The sequence below is a fragment of the Pelophylax lessonae genome (assembly GCF_965119305.1).
Source record: "Pelophylax lessonae genome assembly, chromosome: 1".
In the NCBI taxonomy this organism is placed as follows: domain Eukaryota; kingdom Metazoa; phylum Chordata; class Amphibia; order Anura; family Ranidae; genus Pelophylax; species Pelophylax lessonae.
The window spans coordinates 101,627,924-101,638,468 of NC_138768.1; the positions used below are offsets into that span (position 1 = coordinate 101,627,924).

A 10,545-nucleotide genomic window follows, 5' to 3' on the forward strand; every position below is an offset into this window, starting at 1 on the left:
CACTTTAACCATGTATGTGGCACTTTATTTGCATTCATTTATGTGAGTTTATGAGCATATATATTTTTTGTCAGCATTGATGCACTTTTTTTATCAATATTTTAGAGAACTTTAGTGCACCTTATATTTAGTCTTATATATCTGGTAGCGCTGTTTTAATATTGTTTTACACCCTTTTTTGAAGCCTATTAGAGCCTCTGGCTCTAATCAGGTGCTTAAAAAAAAAAAAAAAACCCAATTGGAATCCATGCGTCCAGCGCCCTGCATGTAGATTAGGGGGCCGGATGCATGGATGGGGGGGGTGGCGCCCCTGCGCCCCCAATGGACGGGCCTCCACTGCTGTAAGCCCTACTGTATAATGCTTTGTGGCACAAAAGAAAAAGTATAAAAATAAAGAAAATACCAATAACTCAAATTCTATCATAGACATTCTGTGCCTCATTTTTTCGATCAGTTATTGTTAGTGTACACTTTACAGTTCTAAATGATTCAATCATGACAATTGTGAAAGAGTTACCATTGAGAGATGTGTATAGTTCTAAATGATGCAATCATGACAATTGTGAAAGAGTTACCATTGAGAGATGTGTATCAAAAAGGCAGATTGCCGAGATAAGATTGGTAGTTGTAACGTACAGATCTGTGGGGTATTTATAAGTATCACTGGGTAAAGTCTCCGTATTATACACAGTTCAATCATATGCAAGATTGTAACCTCCAGCATGAAGCAGCCAGTAACAGTACACCTCTTCTATCTACTCACCGCTGCATGCATCTTCCTAATCTGTGAAGGTAAGTGCTATAATTAGGGGGGATTGTAGACAAAAGTTACAAAAGAACTGGCAAAATTCCTGACTGGACACCACATCACAGTTGCAGACATTTACATAAATGATCATACACACTACATTTACTAATAAAATCCATGAAGTAAAAAATGTTTTACTTGTGTTCACCTGGAACCTTACTTCCAACTAAATTGTTACACTTGAGAACTTTGCTATTTGCTTTTTGCCAGCTGTTTTTGCTGATCTGCATATAAAATATATGCCAGTAGCATAGCTACTAAAAAAAAAAAAAATAGAAAATCCAGATGCACTATTTGATGTACATCCAAGAAGTCATTGTAGGTGGAAAACATACGCTGAGCCCAGCCTTTGCGTGGCGTTTGATGATCACCCACCCATAGCCTCTCGGCACCACTGGGTGTTTATTATCAGACCATTGGGGCTTTCCTTGATCTTCTTATTGGGATGGTATCCTTATTCACATTTCTATTATGGGTCTTTACATCAACAACATTCAGATAGATACAGCCTGGAGGCGCTATTACAACTTCTCTTACTTTGGACTCTTGTTACCTGGTCCACCCTCTGTTTGCCCAGGAGTCCCATTGGGTTACTCCGCCACAGTCCCTTGGATAGGCGTTTCTCCTTGATCCCCTGCTCCATGGCTGCTGATTTTATTATTTTTATTATTATTTTTATTTTTTCCTTCAGTTTTTTTATTATTCTTTTTGAGCTGATCTATATATTTCTTGCATCTACTCCTGAAGTGTGGACCAGTTCCAGGAAACGCGTATAGTGTTTTGATGACAAGCGATTATTTTAATATGCGACAATATTTATGCCTATACTGTGATGAATATGAAATTATATTTTTATACCTATTTATTGATTGTGATTTAGCTCATTATATATAACAATTTTGAGTGTTAGAATGACAAGCAATTATTTTATTATGCGATAATATTTATGCCTATACTGCGATGAATATGTAATTATATTTTTATAAATATAGCTCCAGGAAACGCGTAGAGTGTTTGGATGACAAGCGATTATTTTAATATGCGAGAATATTTATGCCTATACTGCAATGAACATGTAATTATATTTTTATACCTATTTATTGATTGTTGATTAGCTCATTATATATAATAATTTGATGTCTATCATTTGATTGTACCATTAAATCTATTTTTTTTACCATGTAATAAAAGTATTAATATGCTTATTTTGTGTGTTGCCTCATCTTAAGTCCCATGACCCATGTATTTTCCATTGTATACTTTATTTATGGATGGGGCATGGGCGTGGTTCTACAAGAGGCATATTATAAAATTTGTTTAAAATACTGTATATACAGAAAGAATTATCATTTTTATGTTCATTTATGTATACAGTAAAACCTTGGATTGCGAGCATAATTTGTTCTGGAAACATGCTTGTAATCCAAAGCACTCTTATATCAAAGTGAATTTGCCTATAGAAATAATAGAAAATCAGATGATTTTTTCTACAACCATTTATTCATAATCATAAGTCCTTCAGTTTATAGTCCATATAAAAAAGATTATAGCAATGTGATAGGTTGTGTAACCATAAAATGTCCATCCACAAATGGCGCCTCCACAAGAGGATTAGAAGCAAAATCCAACAGGAACTACAGAGTATAAAAGAGAAGAGAGGCGCCTCTAAGTGTAGCAATGTTTACATTTAATTAAGGTCTTTGCAGATGAATAACTTCCTCACAGGATATTTCCAATTTACAAGCCGACCTCAATGCACTGTTTAATTGGGCAACTATGTGGCAAATGAGGTTTAATGTTGATGAATGTAAAGTTATGCACTTGGGGACTAAGAATATGCATGCATCATACATACTAGGGGGAGTACAACTGGGGGAATCCTTAATGGAGAAGGATCTGGGGGTTTTGTTAAATCATAAGCTTAAAGTGATTGTAAAGTCTCTCTTTTTTTTTTATAACAAACATGTTATACTTACCTCCTCTGTGCAGTTGGTTTTGCACAGAGCAGCCCAGATCCTCCTCTTCTCGGCAGACTTGTATAAAGTACTCGAAATTTCTACTTGAGTAAAAGTACAAGTGCTCGATCAAAAAATGACTTAAGTAGAAGTGGAAGTGCTCGCAGAAAAAGTTACTTAAGTGGAAGTACTAAAGTATTCAACATTTTTTTTACTCAAGTATTGCAAGTAGTTTTTTCAAAAAAATTGCTACTTAAGTACTAAAAGTAAAAAGTACCAGTAGTTTTGAAAAAAAAATTCTACTCAAGTACTAGAAGTAGAAGTACTGTGTTATGTAGTTATTAAAGAAAGAAGTCAAAAGTTTGAACGTCATATTCAAATGATTAACCTAAAGGACAATCACAATTCCTTAGGCTGTAACTTTTTGTAAACAAAAAACAGATAAAGTATGTCCCTCCCTTCCCCTTTTAAAGCATCCCTCCTTCTCTTCCCTGCCTGTTTTTTTTTCTCCACAGCTTATTGGTGCGCAAAATCATATATAAACCAATGTGATATACAACAATATATTCCAATAATGAAATAAAGGAAGAGTGTATGAAATCTAAGTCAATAAAAAGTTCAAAATATTGTGAATCTTCAAATATATATATGTGACAAAACAAGATGAATATCATTTCATATCTGCTGTTAATGGGAAAGAGAACCTCCCAACCAGGGCCTGCCTTAGGTGTTCAAGCGCCCTGTGCGAGCTGATCCTGTGGCGCCCCCACCAGCGCCCTGCACATTTTTTCTTGCACTTTTTTTGCACTTCATTTGACTTTTCTTTTTTATGATCACTACAAACATAGCCCCCCTTACATTAGAGACCCCCCTTACATCAGAGACCCCCAATGGAGCCCCCTTACAACAGAAACCCCCCACAGAGGCCCCACTTACATCAGAGACCCCACACACAGAGCACCCTTACAGCAGAGACCCCCCAGCCCCCACAAAGAGCCCCCTTTACATCAGAGACCCCCCACACAGAGCCCCCTTACATCAAAGACCCCCCACACAGAGCCCCCTTACATCAGAGACCCCCATACAGAGCCCCCTTTACATCAGAGCCCCCCCCCACACAGAGCTCCCCTTACATCAGAGACCCCCCCACAGAGCCCCCTTACATCAGAGCCCCCCACACAAAGCCCCCTTACATCAGAGACCCCAACACAGAGCCCCCTTACATCAGAGACCATCCCCACACAAAGCCCTCTTACTTTAGAGACCCCTCACACAAAGCCCCCCTTACATCAGAGCCCCTCACACAAAGCCCCCCTTACATCAGAGACCCCAACACAGAGCCCCCTTACATCAGAGACCATCCCCACAGAGCCCCCCTTACATCAGAGCCCCCCCCATAGAGCCCCCCACAAAGCTCCCCTTACATCAGAGCCCCTCCACACAGAGCTCCCCTTACATCAGAGCCCCCACATCAGAGCCCTCCCACACAGAGTCCCCCTTACATCAGAGACCCCCCCCCATACAGAGCCCCCTTACTTCAGAGACCCCCACACATCAGAGACCCCCCACACAGAGACCCCTTACATCAGAGACCCCCACACAGAGCCCCCTTACACCAGAGACCCCCACACAGAGCCCCCTTACACCAAAGACCCCCCACACAGCGCCCCCTTACATCAAAGACCCTCCACACAGCGCCCCCTTACATCAGAGACCCCCATACAGAGCCCCCTTTACATCAGAGACCCCCACACAGAGCTCCCCTTACATCAGAGACCCCCCCACAGAGACCCCTTACATCAGAGCCCCACACACAAAGCCCCCCTTACATCAGAGACCCCAACACAGAGCCCCCTTACATCAGAGACCATCCCCACACAAAGCCCCCTTACTTTAGAGACCCCTCACACAAAGCCCCCCTTACATCAGAGCCCCTCACACAAAGCCCCCCTTACATCAGAGACCCCAACACAGAGCCCCCTTACATCAGAGACCATCCCCACAGAGCCCCCCTTACATCAGAGCCCCCCCCCATAGAGCCCCCCACAGAGCTCCCCTTACATCAGAGCCCCTCCACACAGAGCTCCCCTTACGTCAGAGCCCCCACATCAGAGCCCTCCCACACAGAGTCCCCCTTACATCAGAGACCCCCCCATACAGAGCCCCCTTACATCAGAGACCCCCACACATCAGAGACCCCCCCACACAGAGACCCCTTACATCAGAGACCCCCACACAGAGCCCCCTTACACCAGAGACCCCCCACACAGAGCCCCCTTACATCAAAGACCCCCCACACAGCGCCCCCTTACATCAGAGACCCCCACACAGAGCCCCCTTACATCAAAGACCCCCCACACAAAGCCCCCTTTACATCAGAGACCCTCCACACAGAGCCCCCCTTACATCAGAGATCCCCCACACAAAGCCCCCTTACTTTAGAGACCCCTCACACAAAGCCCCCCTTACATCAGAGCCCCTCACACAAAGCCCCCCTTACATCAGATACCCCAACACAGAGCCCCCTTACATCAGAGACCATCCCCACAGAGCCCCCCTTACATCAGAGCCCCCCCCCATAGAGCCCCCCACAGAGCTCCCCCTACATCAGAGCCCCTCCACACAGAGCTCCCCTTACATCAGAGCCCTCTCACACAGAGCCCCCCTTACATCAGAGACCCCCCTTACATCAGAGACCCCCCCACACAGAGCCCCCTTACATCAGAGACCGCCCACACAAAGCCCCCCCTTACATCAGAGACCCCCCCATGTTTCCCTTAACCAAGATGGCCGCCAATGCCTCGATCGCACTGCGCATGCGCACGTGCCTCTACTGCGCGGCCGCCGGAATCCCCGCCTCCCAGCGCTGACCCGTCAGCGAATGGAGACAAGGAGGGGAGGAGCGGAGTGGCCTAAGGCCGCCACACATGTCAGAGAGGCACATGTGGGAGCACTCCACGCCGGCCCAGCGGAAGCCTGGAGCGGAGCAACGCTACCCAAATGGCCAGAGACCAGGTACCCATGAAAAAGGGGGGTATCTTTACCTTTGCCTTCCTATAGAAAAGGGGAGGGGAGGGGGGAAGGCAGAATAGGGAGGATAATTGAAAGAGTAGGAGAGAGCAGTAAGAAGGGAAACCAAACAAAAAAGAAAAAGGGAAAGGCAGAGAAAAGTAACGAGTAACGATGCAGCACAAAAAAAATATATCGGAGTAGAAGTATCGAAATCATCGAAAAAATGTAGTGAAGTAAAAGTAGAAGTAGGAGAAAAAAATTCTACTCTAGGAAAGTACAGATACCGCATTTCGGTACTTAAGTACAGTACTTAAGTAGTTCTACTTCGTTACTATACATCTCTGCTTCTCGGGTCCCTCTCTACTATCGAGTGCCCCCACAGCAAGCAGCTTGGGGGTGCTTGGGAGGCTGCCATACACAGAAGTTTTTTTTATCCTAATGCATAGAATGCATTAAGATTAAAAACCTTCTGACTTTAGAACTCCTTTAATAATAGCATGCAATGCCAAGCTGCAGTTTCCAAAGCGAGCAAAGTCCTTTCTTGTGTTAAGGGAGGCATGGACTCCAGAGAGAGAGATAATATTTTGCCCCTGTACAAATAATTAGTAATACCTCATCTGGAATATGCAGTTCAGTTTTGGGCGCCAGTTCTCATAAAGGATATCGGGGAACTGTAGTACAGAGAAGGGCAACCAAACTGATAAGAGGCATGGAGGAGCTTAGCTATGAGGATAGATTAGAGGAACTGAATTTATTCTTTCTTGAGAAGAGGAGATTAAGGGGGGATAAGATCAAAATCTAAAAATACATAAGGGGTCCATATAACAACATCACAGAGGACAAGGGGGCACTCTTTCCGTCTAGAGGAAAAGAGATTTTGCCTCCAACTATGGGAAGGATTCGTCACAGTAGGAGCTGTGAAAATGTGGAATTGACTCCCTCAAGAGTTGGTTCTGGCTGGCTCAGTAGATTGCTTTAAAAAAGGCCTGGATTCTTTCCTAGATACACATAATATAAATGGGAATTAATATTTACAGGTAAAGTTGATCCAGGGAATATCCGATTGCCTCTGGGCGGATCAGGAAGGAACTTTTTCCCCTGCTGAAACAAAATGGATCATGCTTTGCTGGGGTTTTTCGCCTTCCTCTGGATCAGCTGGGAATATAGGATTGTGTATATGAGATTGTATGATCGTGCGTGTTTTTCTTTTTTATTGGTTGAGCTAGATGGACTTGTGTCTTTTTTCAACCTGACTAACTATGTAACTATATAAGGTACAACATTAAGCAACTCACATGGTTGGTGATTAAAAGAGGCACATTTAAGTATGCAGGCATCTGAGGTAAAGCTGTCCACATAGACCGTCCTCCGCAACGCCGGTTCTCTCCGCTGTCAGTCCCCAATCATTACCGGGAAGACTACCCTGCAGTAGAGTGATCTGAAAGCATGGCTTAAAGCGATCGTGGAGCGCAGCGTGGAAGGGATGATGTCGATGGTGGCGAGAAGGACGGTTTATGTGGACAGCTTTACCCCGGATGCCTGCATTCTTAGATGTGCCTTTTTAAATCATCAACCATGTGAGTTGGTAAATGTTGTATCTTCAATAAATGTAACCATATTGCTACTCTTAGAGGCGCCTCTTATCTCTTTTATACTCAGTTGTGACGTTACGATACTTGTATATGAAGACATCGCTTGTTTATCAAGATTTATAAAAAATGTATAAAAATGTTGCTGGTCTTGCAAAACACTTTCAGACCAAGTTACTCTCAATCCAAGGTTTTACTGTATATGTTTAGCTAACTTCAAATTTAATTTCACCAGCCTATTTAAAGTGCCTAAACCCAACAGCTTTTGAACAGAATACAGTGATAAACACCAATTATACAGTAAACACTTTTGGCATAAAATATTTAGAATACATCATTTGACACTGATTGTTCTGCTGAGTAAAAGGAACCCGTTGTGGCTGCTGAAAACCTTGTGGCAAAAAAAAAAAAAAAAATGTAATAGTCAGAACTTAAAGAAGTTTGAGGTACATTAAAAAAAAAAAAAAAACATACATAGTCACTTCAATACTGATAAAAGAGAGCTGTGAGTGAGTTTTTGCCCCTCTTCCTGTACCAGACCACATGCCTTTCAACACTGGGGGTGTATCTTAGATTGTTACAGTGTTGAGTTGAAAGTTGTTATATACACACACACATTTAAAAAAAAAGCCTTTTATTTAAAATAAAAAATGCAAACACATGCATGTTTTTTAATGTCCGCATTAGTAACTCCACATCAATCTTGGCGTGCAGAAATATAAGTCCAGGGTCAGTCATGCGCAAAGAACTGTCCCCTGCTGATGTGTACACACTGCACTCCCATACCTAAATGACAGAATTCCTGTCTGAAGAATAGGAAACCGACAGCTGGGAATCCTGGGCGATGTCATTGATTGGTTTGCGCAAAAGTTATCACGTCTGCAAACTAGGGGAAAGATTTATGTAATTTTTTTTTATACATTTTTACTAGTAATGGCGGCGATCTGTGATTTTTAGCAGGACTGCGACATTACGGCGGACAGATCAGACCCCTAACTGACATTTATGACACTTTTGGGGGGACCAGTAACATTACTACAGTAATCAGTGCTAAAAATATGCACGGTTACTGTAAAAATGACACTGGCAGGGAAGGGGTTAACACAGTGGTGATCAAAGGCTTAAGTGTGAGCCTAGGGGAGTGTTTTCTAACTGTGTGGGTGATGGGCTTGGGAAATGACCATAGACACCTGTGCTCCTATATAGGAGGATCACAGGCGCTCTGTGATCATTTCAGAGAGAAGAAAGGTCAGCAGTGTTTACAACTTTCTCAGTGGGGAGCGATCACAGGTGCCCGGCGGCAATCGCGGCCGCCGGTCCTGTGGATCAGAATCCCCGCTGCCTAGTGGGGGGCGGGAGCGCACCCCCCAGCACCATGTGTGCGACCGACGTAGGGCTTTGTCATTTCGCGCAGTCGAGCCAGCCTGCAACAGCAAAACTGGTCGACAAGTGATTAAAGCGGAGTTCCGGGCACAAAAACAATATTTTTTTTTGTGCCCCTCCGCTAGGTAGACCTGACCTGAAAAGGAATTGGATAGTTATTTTTTTTTTTTTTTGTTCACTCACCTTTAAATTGAAGATCGTAAATACTCACCTCAGGGTACTTCCTCCCTCGGAGCCGCGGCTCACCCCGTCACTTCCTGTCTCGCTATGATTCCTGGGAGCTGAACGTCATAGCTCACAGGAATCAATGCGACGGCACCGGCCCCGCTCGTCATTTCCGGGCGACGCCGGAAGTGACGAGAGGGGCTGGTGCAGGTGCATTCTGGGACGCGGAAGAAGACACAGAAGAGGACCGCGCCGGCTTCAGCTGCCCACAAGAGAGATGGAAACGCTGTGGAAGAAATTTTATAAGTAAGTATTTCTTCTAAAAGGTAAGTGCGCACCGGGACAGATCAGAGGCTAGCCATTGTGGAATGTGCTAGCCCTGACTGTCCCGGGGGTATGCTTATTGAAAATTGACTTCTGTGCCCGGAACTCCGCTTTAAATATCTTTATATTTGTTGTTATTCATTTTCGGGGTAGCTGCTTGTGTAGCTTAGAAAGTCTTAAGCTAGACAAACAGCTTCTTCCTGTTCTTCACCGACAACACTATCTCCCTTTATCTCAATTTGATAAGCTGTTTTCCACTTCCTGAAAAGGTTGTCAGTCTTTCTTAGACAGGCACGCCTAGACCTGTCCAGCCCCACCCTCATCCCTACTATCCTTCACAGAACATGAGAGAGAGAAAGAGGGAAAGAGGGGGTAGGGGGAGGGGGGTGACGTGACCGGCACAATATATGAAAGAAATAAAGTACAAAGGAACGTTTTTGAAAGTTTAGAAGGATACAGATCCATTTTTATTGTTCATTACATGTGAGTAATGAGTTTTAGGCTCCCTTTCCACCAGTGTGACTTGTCATGTGACTTTGGACACATTAAGTCACATGACAAGTCATAGCCCATTGATTTCAGTGGCACCCATTCCCATCTATGCCACTTTGAAAATCAGCGACTTTGAGAAGGTGCCTGCACTACCTTGATGCAACTTTGATCAAGAGAGTGTAAAGTTGGATCACAGCTGCACTCAAAGTTGCACTCTTAATCACACAACTTAAGAGTCGCACTAGTGGAAACATAGCCACTAGGCTAGAGTATGACTTTGGAGTGCAGCTTTATTCAACTTTACACTCTATGGATCAAAGTCGCATCAAAGTAGTGCAGGTACCTTTTAAAAGTTGCTGATTTTCAAGGTTGCATAGATGGGAACGGGTTGCACTAGTGGAAACTGAGCTTTAGTCTACGTTTTCACTATTGCGACTTAGAGTGCGTATTTGATCCAACTTTACACTCTCTGGTTCAAAGTTGCATCAAAAGTTGCATCAAAGTAGTGCAGTCACCTTTTCAAAAACGCATAGATGGGAATGGTGCCGTTGAAATGAATGGGCTGTGATTTGTCATGCGACTTTGTGTGTCTAAAATCTTATGATAAGTCGCACTAGTGGAAATGGAGCTTTAGTCTATTTTTCCAATATTGCGATTTATAGTGCAACTTTGATACGACTTTGTAGTGCAAGTAGTGCAAGTACCTTTTCAAGGAACCTATAATCAGCTCCTCCCATTCCGTGTATACACACTGGCTACACAGGAACATTGCCCCTCCCCGGAAGTGATGTCACTGGCTTTCAGTAACCACACCCAC

General features: G+C 43.7%; 1 protein-coding gene across 1 annotated transcript in view; it reads left to right on the forward strand.

Moving 5' to 3' along the window:
* Positions 1 to 627: 627 nt before the first annotated feature.
* The window catches only part of LOC309543547 (uncharacterized protein), a gene marked incomplete at its 3' end in the record, with an annotated part of 142,719 nt that continues 132,801 nt past the window's right edge, over positions 628 to 10,545 (forward strand). Inside the window, exon 1 of the mRNA XM_082242968.1 lies at positions 628 to 792. Within this exon, the coding sequence (XP_082099094.1) occupies positions 723 to 792 (70 nt within the window). The 5' untranslated portion in view covers positions 628 to 722. The remainder of the gene's footprint in view (positions 793 to 10,545) is intronic.